Below are 17,988 nucleotides of genomic sequence, written 5' to 3'. Positions count from 1 at the left end.
TACTCATTTGAGGAAACTTCTACTGCATCAACTAGTTTCTCAATGGATTTCAGACCACTGCAAATGCCTTCTATGATGCCCTCTGGATAGCTCCAAATAAGACAATCGGTCTTCCAGCGTACGGTCCTACGAATCTGCAGGGCATTCTCGTTCTTAATTTTTCTTTTTTACATGCTTAATAAAAGGGGACTTAATAAAAGTGATAAGTTGGCTGTCCGTGTAGCATCGATTGCGTTTCGGTTAAGTCTTAAGACAAACCTTTACGCGATTTTATACACTACACCAATTTTATTGATTATTACATCTTTATCTAATTTTCTTATAATTATCTTCCATGTAAAATTATCGAATTGATGATGTCTATGAGACCTGACGAAAATTTTATGTGTGCAGATTTATTCTTTTGCACGAAGAAATTCTGAAAAACGCTGTCATCGGTAGTGCTATTTCTCTTTCATTTGCTTTCGAATGAATTCGTGATCTCGAAACCTCAGAATCGGAAATCTGCATTACTTGTTACTTCACAAGCTTTCTATTACGCATACTTTAATTATACATATCACAGCATGTTGATGTATCAGATTTTAAGGCGATAACTTCGCATAAAAAAAAAATCATCCTTATGCTCAGAACCTGGATGTAAACTGCTCGCGCAAAAAAAAAAAAAAAAAAAAAAAAAAAAAGGGGGGGGGGTATCTATAATCTATATCTCCCGTTCTACAGGGCCGATTGACAAAATTCAAATTGCGTTTTTCATGTTTCGAAAGCACTATTTAGGATATATATTAGATTTACATATAGCATTGTTCTAACAGGTATTTTGACACAAAATCTTTCTGAAGCAATATATCAATTTTTTCTCCATATTTCGATTCTACGACTTCCATTATGCCTAGATATTAAATTTTGTAAAATTCACTTAGCGAACTTCTTAATATATAGCAACCTACTTCCCTTTCCCTTCCATTATGCCGGAGAGGGAAAAAAGGCACATCGTTCATACTTTTTTTACATTGTGCATGAGCGGAAAAAAAAGTCACATCGTTCCCACTTTTAAATAATTTTAACAAAGTGCCTAAACCGCATTTGATGTTTTACCGCTTTCAAAAAATATGCCAAATTTCAAAACGAGGCCAATATATAAATTCACGTATATCTCCGGAAATTCTGAAAAAAAAAAACTGTAATTTTTTGCAGGTATGCTTAGAAATACGTCTACTTTAAGATGACGGTGAAAATTTTATAAATAATGATTCAAAACCTTTTTTTTTTTTTTTTGAAAAATTTATAAAAATTATTTAAAAGAATATAAGTTTAATAAAAAAGAGAGATTAATAAATATATACCAAACTCAATTAACACTGAGGAGCTAAAATTTTTAGAGCTAATTTTTTAAAAACTAGTCGTGCGATTTTTACAAAACTCAATAGTTTGGCCTAATTTGAGTCGTAGAACGCAAATATGGAAAAAAATAGTATGTTATTTAAAAAAAAGTCCGATTTTGTGTCAAAATACCTATATGAGAACAATGTTGTATATAAATCTAATACATATCCTAAGTCGCGCTTTCGAGACATGAAAAATGTAAATTGAATTTCGTTAATCGGCCCAGTAGAACGGAAGATATAGAACTGTCCCCCCTTTTTCCCCCCGCAGTGTACATTGCCTATCACAGTTGATCCAGTGAACGCATTGATGGCGACACTATACTTGATATGATTTTGGTGCTCAGAAGATTGTATAAAGAGAAGTGAAGCATGCGATAAAAAATGTTTGGTTGCACGTTTTTATTTCCTTAACTATGCATCGTAGACTTATACAGTTTCATTTATAAATTTTCCTACAAAAAAGTTTATTACCATTTTAAAACGATGGCCGTATATCTGCACCTTAATGCATTCGTCTATAACATTTATTTAGCCATCTTATCACTGAGAACGTTGCCCAGGACACTGAGAACATTGCCTAGGCGGCGACCGAATTACACGAGTGCGAAAGGGGAAGCTCCATCCCAGTTTTGATGAAGACCATTCCGAAAATGGACCTGGACCCGAGAGTCTCCCGCCTTTCTTAATCTCTCCTCAAACCTCTCGAGAGCTCCGCAGTATAAGTCCCTATGCCACACGGATGCTATACATTTAAAAACATTCAAGCCTTCTCCAGGATTTGAAGCCGGCCCAACTGCAAGTTAGGCAACTTCGCTATCCATTATATCAAACAGGGCGGAGAAATGAAAATTTAAAAAAAAAAGTCACAGGTCAACGCAAGTCAAAAACGACCGGCTAGTAAATGATCTCCACAAGTCAAAAAAGTTAACAAATAAAATGTTTATTATATTTTAATAATAAAAAAATATTTAAATTGTTTTCCAGTATTTATAGCCCAAAGAAGTTTAATAAATTTGATCAAAAATATCAAAAAAGAAAACACAATTGTACATCTAAAATTATTTGCTTTGACAATTAATAGTTCATCTTGAGTAAAACAGAACTCTAGAGTAAACTCATAACACTAGAGTTAAACTAGAGTACTGTAGAGTGCTTTAGTTACTAAGCTTCAGATCTAAAGTTTCCTAGCATTGTTTTAATAAAATAGCACTTAAAAGTATGAAATTCCTAATATACTTTCAAAATTTTCTGTGAATATTTGGTACCTTTTGTATTTAATGTTTAAAAGCATACTGAATATCATACTGGTTTATAAAGACCATATAAATCATTAAATTTCGTACTAATGGAATTCGTTTGCTTCCAATCCTGAAACCATTTTCATAAAATTATTTTACTTTAGAAAAATTTGGAATTAGAAATAAATTCCAAGATTAATATTTAAGAAATTTAGCCGCCTTTTTAAAGCACTCTTCGTATCGAGATGGGATCTTATATGCAAATTTGTGAGTCTAATTGAAGCGTTTGCGTCAAACACGAATTTGAAGTTGTTAAATAAAAGTAAATTTTCCGAGTTTAGGATTTCTGAACCGAATTCCAAGGATGCGAAAACAAAACATCTTAACCGATGACCTTATAATGCTTTGCTTTTAATTCTCCTACGCTATTTAGGTTTTTTCCTTTGTGATGTTTTTCTCACAGTATTGCCGCTTCTTGGTCAATAGTCGAAAGAATTTAAAGTTAATTTAATGAAAATTCGTAAGAAGTTATCTCTGATTGCAGTACTGTCAGAACCCAATACAGTTTTTTTTTTCAAAGTATCACTGGCACGATGAACACGGTAGAGTCGTATTCCTTCAGACGAAAGTTGAAATATTTGTCGAAAGTTGAGAGATGAGAAAGAAACTAAAGACAAAAGAGAAAGATTACAAAAATGCTTAACTTACCACAATGAGAATTACCCGCTTTATTCTCATCACTCATATCACCGCAATTATTATAGCCATCACAAGTCAAACCAGACCATATACAACGACCATTTTCACACTGAAAGTCTGAAGGCCATACACAAGGAGCTTCTTGAGCTGTAACATATATACAAACACACAATTAGTATTTCGAAATAGAACAATGTTGGGACAATAAACTGCTTTTGAAAATTAAATGAGGGCTGCTTTTTGGTACACCTATTCATACGACACGGGTTTCACATAGAGAGAAGATTTCAAATGCCTTCTTAATTTCAAAATAAAAGACAAATTTTTATTGATAATAAAAGTAAGCTTGTAATTATTTATTTTATTCTAAACAAAATAGTGTAAGTCTAATACGAGAGGAATGCGACATAATTTTCATAAGGTAGTCTATGAAGAAAATAATAAAAAGTATTAATGCCAAAGCACAATTTTCAACTTACCGACTGGATGGACAAAGTAGGATTTTCGCTGGTTTTGAGTTAAATATGGAAGGGAAGAATTGTAAAGAAACTTCTGCATGGTCAATTTTTAAATGAAATGATTGCTTAGGAAAGTCAATTTATTAATTAGAATTAACTAATATAACATTAATTTGCTAGTAACGTCAGTTAATAATCATTCTAAACAAGAGTAAATAATTTTTGCATCTAAGACAGTCATGTAATTATTTAGATAGTTTCGAAAGGGGGTTTATACTTTGAGAATAACTCAGGTAAGGTGTCCGCCGATAACATCGCGGCAAAAACATCGCGGACGAAAACATCGCGGAGAAAACAACGCAAGGCGAAAACGTCGTGCTACAAAACATCGTCGGAGAAAACATCGCAAAGAGAAAACATCGTAGTTCTAAAACATCGTGGTACAAAACATCGTCGTCGAAATTAAAGCGGTTCAAAAACTTCGCAGTTTGAAAACATCGTCGTTGAAAATATCGTGGTAAAAAATAAAGTATCTACAAATCATCGCATGACGATAACATCGCAGACATGCTTTTTTCAGACATGCTTTAATAACTGTAAATGGATATTCCCATATAATGACTTGTGAGCGCAAGGTATAAAGAAGGATAATTTTTACTTTCACATTTTTTATTAACTAATAAATTTTTTGCTGAAAAAGTAAGAAGGAAACTTAAGCATAGAAAATTAAATGCGTTTTATAGATTATACTTTTCATGAAAAATTACCAGTAAAAACTTCATAAAAATGATTTATTAATGGCCTTTGTTAGTTAGCTATGCCGGTTTAAAATTCTATTAAGTGCTATAAGTTGCATTAATTTTCTATGCTTAAGTTTCCTTTTTATTTTCTCAGCAAAAATTTATTAATTAATAAAAAATATGAAAGTAAAAGTTATCCTTCTTTCCATCTTGCGCTCACTAATAATCTTGCGCACACTAAACTCATTATGGGAATATCCATTTACAGTTATTAAAGCATGTCTGAAAAAAGCATGTCTGCGATGTTATCGTCATGCGATGATTTGTAGATACTTTATTTTTTACCACGATATTTTCAACGACGATGTTTTCAAACTGCGAAGTTTTTGAACCGCTTTAATTTCGACGACGATGTTTTGTACCACGATGTTTTAGAACTACGATGTTTTCTCTTTGCGATGTTTTCTCCCACGATGTTTTGTAGCACGACGTTTTCGCCTTGCGTTGTTTTCTCCGCGACGTTTTCGTCTGCGATGCTTTTGCCGCGATGTTTTCGGCTGTAACCCTCAGGTAATCATTGAACATAATTAATTATGTTTTCATAAATAATGGCGACTGTCGCAAGGGTTCGTTTTTGGAAAAGTGACCGCCTCGAGAGGTCGTCGTTCTAATTAAATGATGCTCTAAAACATTCTAATTGGAAATTTTACTCTAGTTCTTTTCATTTTCGATTTGTAATGCCTATGCTCCAAATTTCGCCACTAGGGGCTTTGCTGTCGTTTGCATTAGATCGGACGCAGTCGCTTTTCTATACCGTTACCTCATTTGCATTGCTGTAGCTGTCTTCGCTCGCAAGAATTTTCGGGTTAAAGGGACTTTTCTACGCACCCTGTATATAACAATTTAGTTCTGCATGACAGAAAGCATCTATTAACTTTTTAGTCATGGCCGAAATAATGATAAATGTGGCAGATAAACAGGGTGCGTATTAGATGTTGGGAACGAATTCTTTTACGAATAATTTCTTGAACATCTCTTCTTGTTTTACACAACACTATGGGTGCTGTGCGCCTATCACATCTTTAAACAAGAGATAAAAGCAGCAAAGCGATTAATTACGCCCCCGCGAAGCGAAAGCAGGGAAGAACAGCGATTGCGTGTATTTAGAGGTTGGGGTATATACAAAGTTGATAATTTGGTTGGGGTATATACAGTTTGTTTAGGTGACTAGAGAAGAAATATATAGTATTTTAGATATCAGTGACGCAGTACAGATTCCAGAAAGGGGACGCAGCCAAAATAAAATCACGAATGCCTGTTGTTAAAATAAAGTTAGTAATTTTCTTTTATATCTTACTCCTATAAAAATGTTTATATATATACAGACACAAACAAATACAGACAGAAATATTTATACTAGTTGAAGGATTAATTGTATTACTCTTCAACTAGTATAACTTATTAAGATAATATTATTTTTAACAATAACATTCTTTTAAATGCTTTTGATACTAGTAATGCATCGAGAATTGTCCCGCCTTTCTGAGACAAATTCTGCTTTATTAATCTTGCAGCAGACATATTGCCTGAAATCTTACTATTGTCAAGGATCATAGTGCATTTAGAAATCTTCTCTATTAACTTTGCATTAATTTAAATAGTTCTAAAAGTTTCTATCAAAATTCTATTCTTTATTATATCATTAAAATTCTCCTACTGATAAAGCGATTGTCTTTAACTTTTATTCCTTAAAAGTATATTTAACAACAAAAGGCTCAAATACTGCCGAAATGTTTCGAAAATATCAAATGTTTCCGTCATAAAAAAGTCAGAACCAATATTTACTACTGTAGCCTTGCGAGGTAAAAAAAAAGTATTAAAATTACATGTGTGCTTCATTAGTACACCTGTAATTTTTTTATATTTTTTATTCGGTACGCATAGTTATTAAACTTAGTCAAGTAAGAAAATGTTTTCGGTAACGTTAAGCCGTTTGGTCTTGAGGTTTAGGGCGAAGAGCAAATCGACATGTTTCTGACGTAGATTCCTTCTGACCTGCAAGCAGCCTGTAGGCAGTGAAGACCATGCGAAATCCGACCTGTTCTTTCTTGTCCGTGCAAGATCCGCAACGAGTGTGGTAGCGAATGACAAGAGGGTTTCCGCTGCCGGACATGGGAAAGCTGTCGTTCTCTTTTTCACAGTATTCTTCACACACACGAGGTTCACTCTCATAGCCGCAATGTCCATGGCACACAGGTTCTGCACGGCTGTAACGGCAGCAATCTCTACAGAAAGGAGCAGTGATGTTGCTACGGGATGAGTCGTTGTAGATCTGAAACACAAAATCAATTTTAAGCAATCCAAAAATAAAACTAAACTGTTGAAGGAAATGTATTTCAATATCTTACTCACATCTAAGCCAACAATCAATTGATGAAAACTCAAACAATTAGTTCTAATAAATCAGGGTTTCTTAAACTCTTTTCACTCGCGACCCCTTTTTATCACTGAGATTTTTTCGCAACCCCCAGAACCCCATAATATTTATAAAAATTTTGTGGGAGCCCAAGTATTGCGCAAATCCGACACACGCGTGAGTGAAACTGTCAATTTCTTCACTTGTTCTATAATATACTATTGCAGTTTTAGGTCATTAATTTTAATTTGTAATTTCAAGACATATAACAGTGTGAAAATTTTAAATAAGTAACAGACGAAATGACAGCGTCACTTGCAAAGCAAGGAAAATGGATGTTTATATTATAAAAAGAATACGTTGAAACGTTTTCGTTTCTTGTTTTGTCTGTATTGTCTTATCTTTATCTCTTTTCAGATACATTGTGTAAATATATTTGGTAATTGTAAAAATATTATAATAAGTTAAAGAAATATCAAAACTGCTAAAAATTTTGGCGACCCTCTGCTGCAGGTCCCACGACCCCCTTGGAGGTCGCGACCCACAGTTTAAGAAATCCTGTAATAAATCCTTAGCATAGGGTGCTCGTTGATTATTTATAAACAAACTTCTTTGTTTTTAAATCAAAAGATTTAAACAGGCCTAAGTGTATCAACTATTATAATAATTTTTATTTATGCGTATATGGGTCTTGGACAGGTAACAAACTTTTTATACAATTCTGAAATTGGGCGCTTTACAAAACCTTTATAATTTCCATAGATCAATGCCAGCTATAAATACATTTTTCCTTTCTTTCTATTTCTAACACTTGAGGATTGACTATAAAGAAGAACAAAGCGAAGGAAGAAGCAAAACCTAATAATGTGTATTTTTTTGGCTACTGGAGTTTAGCAATGGAACTAGGAGAGAGGGATGAGAAGAAAATAAGACTAACCACTGGTTGAAATCTTTATAAAAGTAGTTTCTTTCTGTCTAACTATTTTCAATTTAGAAAAGTAGCTTATTCTTCCATTTTAAAGAAACCATTACCACGACTGGTCCAGAACTTATATATTAGTAGAATAAAAGATATTATAATTGTTAGTTGATAGTCGTATGCCCTGTCTAAGTCTTTTGTTTAAAAACAAAGAAATGTATAAATAACTGAGGAGAAATCTATGCCTAAAATAGCAATAATTTGATTTGAATTTCGATTATATTACTGATGCAGGCCTCCGTTCTGTTTGTTCATTTGATATTTATGTGCATTTATTCCTGCTTGCATTAATACTAAACTTATTGTGATACAAATAAATGTTTATAATTTTCTACAAAAATGCAGTAAAAAACATAATGAACACCCAAATTAAAGAATGTGGATTAAACATACAGTGTGTCCACAAAATCCGACAGCCCTAACTCCAAATAGGAACTATTTATATAACATATAGGAACTGAGCGCCGCCTGAGATAACCACTGACCTGACTTTGTTGTAAAAGTCTTACAGTGTTAGTAGTCATCCTGGCAGAAGGGAAAATTCCCTCCGTGTTAAAATATACATATAAATATTACATGGGCATACAAGGCCTGTGTATAAGCATAGATATGTTGATTACAATCATTGTCTTGTACAAGTTACATATGATAGATACCTAAAATCATGACAGCTATGTGTACATTTAGACATTATATGAATTCATATTTACAATACTTTTACTGAGATAATCAAATTAAACTTGTAATTCATTTACACATTGACTGGATTTTCAATATCATTTAAACTGCTTTGCAATATTATTTTTATCAAGTACATACAAACTGGATAGTAATATGCTTACATTACAATAGTTTTGCTCGTACAGTCCTGTTATTAATCTACGGGGTGAGCTATTTTCCTAGTGTTGATATTAAGTATTTGTAGATTAAAAATTTGTAGATCTATAAAAGATGCAATTGTCAAGGGAGGGGGAGAATCTCTTAGAACCTTGCTGAGAATAGCCTGTTCACCTCCTCTATCTTAGTTTTCGTCTGCTTGTTGCCGCAGGTATTATCCGCCCATTGCGGCCAGTATTCACTGCTTGGCATTTTTAAATGCAGTTTTTCGGTTTGTGGGCAGTTGAAGAGATCTGCATCACCTACCGCACCACATTCACACAATTCTGATGCTTGTTTGCCGAATCTCTTAAGATGATGTGGGAATAGACAATGCCCAGTGTAGAATTGAGTTTGTGCTCTGCCGTATGTATTAACTGAGCATGTAACTTTCGGAAAGAACTTGTAGGAACTTTCGGAAAGAACTTGAACCCTTTCCCATCTTTTCTGCCATTCTTGTAAAAGGCTACTGAGCGTGATTTTTTTAAATAGGACTGCGGAACACTTACTGCGTTTTCCAATCTACTGGAGTCATTGGCAGCAGATTTCGCAAGCAGGTCCGCCGCTTCATTGCCAGTAATACCCACATGAGCTGGAACCCAGATCAGGATAGGTCTGTCATCTGGTGGGATACTTAGAAGAATTTTCTGAATATCTTGCACCAAAGGACTCCTTGTCTTGTGCCCTCGGATGGACTCCAAACTTGAGGCAGAGTCGCTATATATGCTGACCTTTAATCCTAATTGATATTTTGCCAAATTGATGGCTGCTTTTAATGCAAGAAGCTCTGCCTGAAAGACGGTATTTTTGTCTGCCAGTCATCTTTCCCAAGTTTTAACCACTTCTCCTTCTTGGAGTACACTAATGCAGGGTAGCTCAGATTCTATTATTTCAGTATTTGGGGACAGCAGTGGTCCCAATCGGGGAAAATAATCCTGGTTATTTGGGAAGAGCAGTAGTCCGGGTCGGAAAAAAAGGACTGGGTATTTGGAGAATATAATTTTAAGAAAACAAATGTAATTGTATATCGATTTAAATGAATTTCTGACTGGTCATGATCGTTACTCAACATATTTAAAAAATTTCTGTCTTCAAGATTCCGACCTGTGCTGCTACTTGCTGTGCTGGGTACCCAGGGAGTTAGATATGCGTATAGTCTTGTCAAAATGAAATTTTATTGAATACGAAAATGGAAAACTGCATCTAAAATCACGGCTGTTGTCATTTCGAATCGTAGGTTCATTGGGATTAGTGTTTGATTGTTGTTTGCGCTTTTAGTGTTCATTTTCTTTTAATTTCATTTTCTTTTGTTTTTCCTTGGGCTAATCCTTTATGGTCATACAGCGGCTTTATTGCCCGTTAGGAGAGTCGAGCTATACTCGTCCTATTATATTATAACATAACTGTCATAATGGTGAATAAACCTTTCTACTGAGCAAACGTAAACACAAGACTTGCTGTGATTTGATTAAGATATAAGAAGCTAATTTTAAAAGTTACCTTCTTCTGACTTCATAAAACTTTATAAAGAGAAATGTAAAAAAGTGGCAAAGCTGATGTTATTTATTGCTGCAAAACTTAGTAAATACTACGTATATTTATAGTACCGGTAGAGAAAAAAATCTTAATATTGCAAAGTTAATATAATATAAGTTAAGGAAATAAATACACATTTATAAAGATAGAGAAGCTGCTGAGGGAACATAACTTTTAACAGGTCTTCGGGGTATGTATCTCCATATTTTTTATCAAAAGAAAAATAATACTGGATTTTCGATAATATTTTAGGATTGAAAAACGCTATGAATTTGGAAGACACTTTTGTAAATATCGATGACAGAATTATAAATTTGAAATTCATAATGACAAAATGCAGAGAAGACACTTTTGATTACAGTAAGTGATCTGTTGTAGTTTGTAGAGACATTAGGGTATTTCGAAGCAGAAGATGTGAAAAATGAGCAATGCCCCCTCTGGGACTCGAACCACGGACCTCTCGAATACGCGCCGAGTGTGCTGACCACTACACCACGAAGGCATGTTAAGGAAGTGGGAGAAATACATAATAAGGTAAATAATTAATTAAAATTATTGCAAGATTAAACTTTGCCTATATATATATTTTCTCTATTACTATGTTATTTAGAAAATATATATATAATAAATGAAATTAAAAAGTTTGAAATTAGTTTACTTTTCTCTTTTTTCAAACTTCATACACAGAAGGCAAAATTCTAAAATACTGCAATAATTGTATAAACAATAATATCTTAGCTTTACAAGACATTACAATGACTCATAGTGAGTTGAAATAAATTAGAAAATTGCTCTTGAGCTGCAGTTTTAAAAAATAAGGTACGAGAATTGTAAAACGACTATTTTTTTTTCTAAAATTAGCATAATTTTATCATAGGAATTCGTTAAGTTCGGGAGCCACTGTAGTGTCATTAGGACATTTTTTATGAAGCAAGAGACACGAAAAGTGAGCAATGACCTCGCCGGGACTCGAATCACGGACCTCTCGAATACGCGCCGAGCGTGCGGATCATTACACCGCGAAGGCATGCTAAGAAAGCGGGAGAAATACCTTATAAATTTATTATTTTGTCGAAAGTAAACAACATTTTCGAAATCAGAATTTTCTAATTAATTAGAATATTTCTCATTCTTAGAACTCAGTTTTTAATTTATGGAGATATATGTAATTTAGGAAAAACTAATGCTTTCTGGGTCTCTACTGTGACGCTCTGATGCCAGAAAGTAATAAGTTCTTGGAGAAATGAAGTTAGAAAATAAAAATTAAATACTGCTTTACAGCTATTAAAGACCATCCCAGGAATTCATTTAACAAAACACGGGACTGAAATAAAAAATAATAACATTTTATTTTCATTAAGTGTCGAAAAAATAACTGTTTTATTGGAAACAAATTAATTCTTTAGTAAAAAAAATAATAATAATAAAAATTAAAACAATTTTTTTAATTTAAATTTTTTTTTAAAAAATTAATAAAAATAAACAAATAAACAAATAAAAAATAAATAAATAATAATAAATAAATAAATAATAATAAATAAATAAATAATAATAAATAACTAAATAATAATAAATAACTAAATAAACTAAAATAGTTTGTCCAGTTGTTAGGATTCCATTATTTTGAGGAAGTTTTAAGATAAGCTTCCTGTTAATCTATTGAACATTTTGTTGATTTCAATAGTAATAGAAAAAGATAAAAATTTATGCTATCTACAGTATTTTAAGAAACTTCCAAATTTAGATAATTATCATTGAACGATTACTGGCTTACAATTATTTTATTTTATTGTAGACAAACATGTTTGTCATACGCATTCATTACACATAATTCAATAAATCATCCTTATACATTAATAATATGTCATTACATACGATTTGTTAAATACGTAGCTTTTTAAACAATAATAAGAAATTAATTAGGCACTGTACTACTCTTTATTTACTCGTTGAGTCAGTGTTTACCCATCTCAGATATTTCTTTTCTAAAAACAAACTAAACATCATCATGGTGGCATTATATTTAATCTTTGTCCACGCGAAGATAATTTTAAAGATTATGCAAGAAAAAATTAAGCCTCATTGCTTACTTTAAATAAAAATGGATTACGTGCTCAGACAAATAAAAAAAGTGTAATTTCATAATTCATTTTTGTAGCTTCGTGTTTGCATTTCACTTCAAGGAAGTAAAAAAACAAAAAATGTACTACTTTTAACAATATAGCACTTGTCTAAATAAAAAAAGGAAACATTTTAATTTTTATAGTCGTAAGCACTTAATTGGTCTGAATAGGAAAGATTACGTGCTTACAGCTCGGGATTACAATTACCAGAATCACCTAGTCCCCAGCGCGTTAGATACAGCTCTACTGTACTTTAGCTTTATTTGCAGATAACTGATTGAAATTCTTTTCATTGAAACTGTCATGAAACAGATGAATTTAATAAAATAGGGCATTTAAAATAGAAGATATTTCATCAATTTAAACGTTAGCTATATAGGAAAAGGCCAATTGTAACTGTAACTGCAATTGCAACTAGTGTTGCACCATTTTAAATGCGTATACGTACAGTGTTATAAAAGATACTGATGATAGTGAATGAAAAGACATTTTAGTCTCCATTCAAAGTTCTTTTTAATCTTTTTTATTGCAGTAAATAAATTTAGTTTAGCTTTTAGTGTGTTAGAGCCTCTTTTCCTTAAAGTGTGCACTTTCCGACATTTATAGTATCTCTTTTCCTACAGATATTCCTTAATGTCTTCCATAAAGTTAAACGATATTCTGTAAGATTACTTGTAAGCCATCGCAGACATAAGCTTCTTCTACTACATAATTTGTTAACATTGTAATAGGCAGGTAATTAAACTTCTTTTTTATGTCTTTTGCATTAATTAGCAGAGAATTGTGCACACTACGCTAATTCTTAAGCTAGAGCTTATTATATGAATTTATGATTTATAAAAACTATATCCACAAGATGTCTGTCCTTTCATTTAGACAACCATTCATCATTGAATTCGTTTTTCTTTGTCGCATTAATTCTTCATTCTCAGTATGTGATCACCTTCCATTTAATACATGCACCAATTTCTCCGAAAATTAACTCTCAGACTATATTTCTGCCTTTTTCCATGATGATAGATGCCTACTAGTATGCCAGTCATATTATTCAATAGACCATAGCTTTATGTGTAAGGATGGTAAGTAAACGTAATTTGAATATTTAACAGAAGATTTCTGCTCTCTCCTCTTTTGTTGCTTGATTAACATTCATGATTTACGTATGTGCAACACTGCTAGTCATTTAGATGCATTCCTACAATCTACGCAACAAGCTAATTTTCGGTCACCAAACGCATCCTTCTTGGCGACGTAATTAATCGATGTCCATCCATCAATGTAATCTAAGGATCAAATAAAAGAAGTATAAAATAGCCCAAATGCATTCTATATCCTTTTTGAGTGAGTTATTTTACTTTTGTCATTTTTTATTTCTTTCGCATTAAAATAGGTCCTTTTGAACTAATAAATCTTACAGAATCTGGAGAATCTCCTAAAGAAGAATTTGGATCTCAAGAAATACATTAATTACTATTTCAGGAAGTTGCAATCTTCGAGAAAACAAAATGTTATGGAATACACAATTACGCTCTCTCTATATATATGTATATGACAAGCCTCTCCAGCATCTCCATCCTATTTTCGAACTCCAACATTCGAAAGTATACAAAGCAAGCTAGAAGGTTAGTATAAACTTTAGTTATAGTAGTTATTCAAAAATGTTTTCCGAGCGATAACAGTTTTGCTGTAATTTAAAATAATTATTTTCTTAAAGTCTTTTTCACCAGATACAAAGAGTGAAAAAGAATTCTCACCTTGATGTAATCTCTGCAGTCATAATTAGCATCCTTCCTCAGTCGGACGTCTTCGAGATTGAAAATCACCCCATATCCTCTAGGAGGCTTGATTTTTGCAACACATTCCTTCTCTTCATCTTCTGATAATAAATCGGTGGCTTTCAAAATGCCTGTGGAACCTGTTCCACTGTGATGCATCCGGATTTTGAAATTAGGATGTGTCTTGCATATGGTCGCCATGTCATCTGTTGCAAATAAAGAAACACAATTAAAAGAAATATGGTAATTTATACTGATTCATATTTATACTGCCCTTATTTTCCTATTATTTTCAGACATTTTACTGCAATGTTTAGTTTGAATATCATTTATGGAAACGCACAAAGGAAGAATCCAGTTGCTAAGCTGAAATAATTTTTGAAAAATTTCTTTGATTTAAAAAATTAAAGATATTAAAAAGAAAAGATACACAATGCAAACTATGCACCAGCTACTTTAATTTAAAACTTTCATAAAACAGGCAAATTAGAAAAACAGAAATACATCATTCATTTATATCTATGTCATATCACTTAACTGTATTAATAAATATGGCGTAGTTATATCATATCATCGCATCGCTATAGCCTTTAAAAACAAATGGCACTTTTTTTAATATATTTTTAAATCTATCTTAAAAACCTCTGTACAGTAAATTCACTATTCCTGACATAAATAAAAGTCCACCCAATGACCTTAGACCTCTAGCAGAAAGATAAAATCCGATTCCCTCTTCTAGCGAGAAAAGGCATATTTCCAAGTTTTCGTCTTCCATGTAAACCCTGATATTCTATCTTCATTATTTACCGAGAAAGTTCTGACTTTTTTCTTTTTTCGTATGTGTGTCTGCGCGCGTCTATATGCCATGCATGTTTTTTTTTTTTTTTTTTAGAAAACGAGAAACCGCAGAAAGATATTACCAAAACATGAAATATGCCGACGCATCTCGGTGAAAACGACTACCTCTCTTCTTTCTTTCTTCCGCCCCAAATGAATTGAGATTTTTTTCGCGCAAAAGCTTTGTCGGCCCAGTTTGCGAAACTAGCACGAACAAGTTTGCTATAATTTAATGAAAAGCTAATGACTGTGTTATACAGTACAGCAAGGCGATCACACCGCTGAAAAACTAATTGAGCAGTGTTCAAATGTTTACTCCATTTCGTAGATGCATAGAGAAAGATTTCCAAAACGCTTTCTTCCTTTCACTTCTTTAGCAAAGGTATTCTAACTGAAATCATAAATTTAATAGATAAGCTTACTATTACAAAAATTTTATCAATTAATTAATAATTTCTAATATTATTCAGAAGCAATCAAATTTTGCTCAACGTATTAGTCATGTGGAAGAAAATGCGGCCACTATATGTTTTATATGAAGAAGCTGTTTCACTAAAAAGCAGTTTTAGGGATTTTTCCCTAATATAGTTGATTGAAACGGTATAAGATTTTGCAAGACAGTAAATCACCATCTGAGTAAGCGTTAAATGCAAATATTAAATTAACCATCAAACTGGAAAAAAAACTTACCTCAACACATTGTCGAATGGAATTATTCAAGGAATATATACCAGAAGTATTATTATTCTCAAAAATAATTTTTGTCCGTATCACTTTTGTATCCGAATTACTTTCCAAATTATTGCAACCTGTTGGTATAACCATGTATTATTTCGAACTAAATTAAATAAAGAAGAATCTATATTCATGTATAGATGTTCCTCCATTGTGAAAAAAGACGGTACCTAGAGCTACCAAATTTTGAATAACGTAGTCCTCCCCCCGAATTTTGAATTTTGAATTTACCTTTTATTTATTTCATATTTTGTACAAATTTAATGAATTTGTTTTTAACAAACTGGCCAATTTGCGAGTCAGCGGTCACAACATTGTTTGAAGTAAAACATTTAGCATCCAGCAAGACGGCTGCCATTCGGAAAAATGTACGATTTTTATCTTTCAATTTTAATTAACAATCTCGGTTATTTTAAAGCAGTGTGTTTCCACTACTCGAAATAACATACTTTTACCTTCCACGTGCCAGCGCGTTGCCATTCGATAACGCCTAAGATTGGAAAGTTTCTGGATAATATACTATAAATATTGTGATTTAAAAGCAATAAATAAAGTTCTCAAAAATATTTTTCTACTATTTAATTTGATTGATTTAAATGAAAATATTTTAAAATCGTGAGATATCTCATCATAAATGTTGAATTTTTTTTTAATTACAGTAGCTGGACTTAACATACTTTTTTTTCTTTTTTTATAATTTTTGGCAGGTGGCTGGGCCAGTGGCTAGAATTTAAAGAAATTATAGATTGTTACATATTTTTATATTATATAAAAAATGTCAACCCTTAACACTCAGTCAGGAAATTCTAAAAATACACTTATATTCCGAGGCTTATGCAGATGGAACTAAAAATACACTTATAAATATTTTGTGAATTTTTGTGGCGTAAGTACAAAAAACGTTATACGAGGTGTGACACAAAAAGAAAAAAAAAAAAAAAAGAGACTAAGTGTGTAGCTTGAAAATAGAGTGGAGTCGGCAACAACTGTTTTGGTGACGTCGTGCCAAACACCTCCTCTATCCATTCGGAGGTTCGAATCCCGCGAACGGGCTGGCTGCAAGGGCGTTTTAGAGGTTTTCCCCATGTGTAACGTGCATGCGAGCCATTTCCCCTTAGAAAGACCTCCACGAAGGCATCCCTCCCCGTTAGGCAGATAGCCCTCGTGTGCTTTGCCATTAATTAAAATAATAATCCCCTCTATCCATTCGGCCAGTTTCGACTTCACCGACCACGCTAGGGGGGAAGTACTGCGTCAATGAGCGAACACGTGCAACTGCATTCTGCAGGAAAAATATATAATGTAAAAACTGAACAGCGAATCAACATCAAGTCTGGGAAACTTAAGAAATCAGCCATGGAGCCATAATATTTCGAATGTTAACCGAGGCTTATGCAGATGAAACTTTGCCTCATGCACGTGGTATAAGCGCTTTTCATGGGGAAGGGACAGTGTGCAGAATGATGAACGTGCTGGATGCTACCTTGAGTGCCCAGCAGCATGATTGAATGGGTTCCCAATCTTAAGTAGTGTAACACCACTCTTTACCATTTTAAATTTATTGTTAAATTATTTTGAAGTTCCCACCGCAAGTAGTCGATGTTATTGTGAGCGTGATGTACGTGCATTTTTATTAAAAGTTTGAATAATTAAGTGTTTGTTTTACCCTTCTTCTGTATTATTCATGCCTCTGCAAGAAGTCGCCAAGTTTCCCAATAAGATCACACTAACTGTATGATAGCAAAGAAGATTAGATCTTTAGTGAGTCTAGGAGCAGGCTGGTACCTGCAATGCTCAGAGACAGCATTAAAAACCTTAACAATTCCTTTGGTACGACGTTAATAACTGAATATTTTCAAATTTTTTAAAGGAATTTTAGGTAATTAAGTTAGGTATATGAGACCCCTAATTCCTTCCTTCGTTCTGTTTAATTGACTTACGCAAAACACAGCGTTGAACGAAGCTTATTTTCTGTCATCGTGGCCAACTGCAGATAGAAATCTGCCGTTCAAACTAGTTCTGGGACAACGCTTTTATAGAGAACGCTTCCTACTGTGTTTCGCGTTCGTATGTCTAACCGACATAGGTTATAATCAACATTTGAATAATAATTTTAATTGATATATTCTATCATCTGCTAGGAAGAGAGTTCAGAATCCTGTATAGTACATTTAATAAATTAAAACTA

At 32.9% G+C, this 17,988-nt stretch overlaps 1 protein-coding gene across 3 annotated transcripts in view; it reads right to left on the bottom strand.

The window, feature by feature from the left end:
* LOC118199251 (uncharacterized) overlaps positions 1-17,988 on the bottom strand; it is a 134,869-nt gene that overhangs the window by 52,520 nt on the left and 64,361 nt on the right. For all 3 annotated transcript variants that reach the window (XM_085812166.1, XM_085812165.1, XM_085812167.1), the window contains exons 2-4: positions 14,208-14,434; positions 6,579-6,855; positions 3,335-3,472 (exon numbers count right to left, since the gene is read on the bottom strand). In XM_085812166.1, coding sequence (XP_085668292.1) covers positions 3,335-3,472; positions 6,579-6,855; positions 14,208-14,429 — 637 coding nt within the window. In that variant the 5' untranslated portion in view covers positions 14,430-14,434. The remainder of the gene's footprint in view (positions 1-3,334; positions 3,473-6,578; positions 6,856-14,207; positions 14,435-17,988) is intronic.

The sequence above is a fragment of the Stegodyphus dumicola genome, chromosome 2, assembly GCF_044657685.1.
Source record: "Stegodyphus dumicola isolate Sdum_Otavi_A_Nest chromosome 2, ASM4465768v1".
NCBI classification, from domain to species: domain Eukaryota; kingdom Metazoa; phylum Arthropoda; class Arachnida; order Araneae; family Eresidae; genus Stegodyphus; species Stegodyphus dumicola.
The sequence above is the reverse complement of the archived record's forward strand: the minus strand, read 5'-3'. Positions and strand labels throughout refer to the sequence as shown.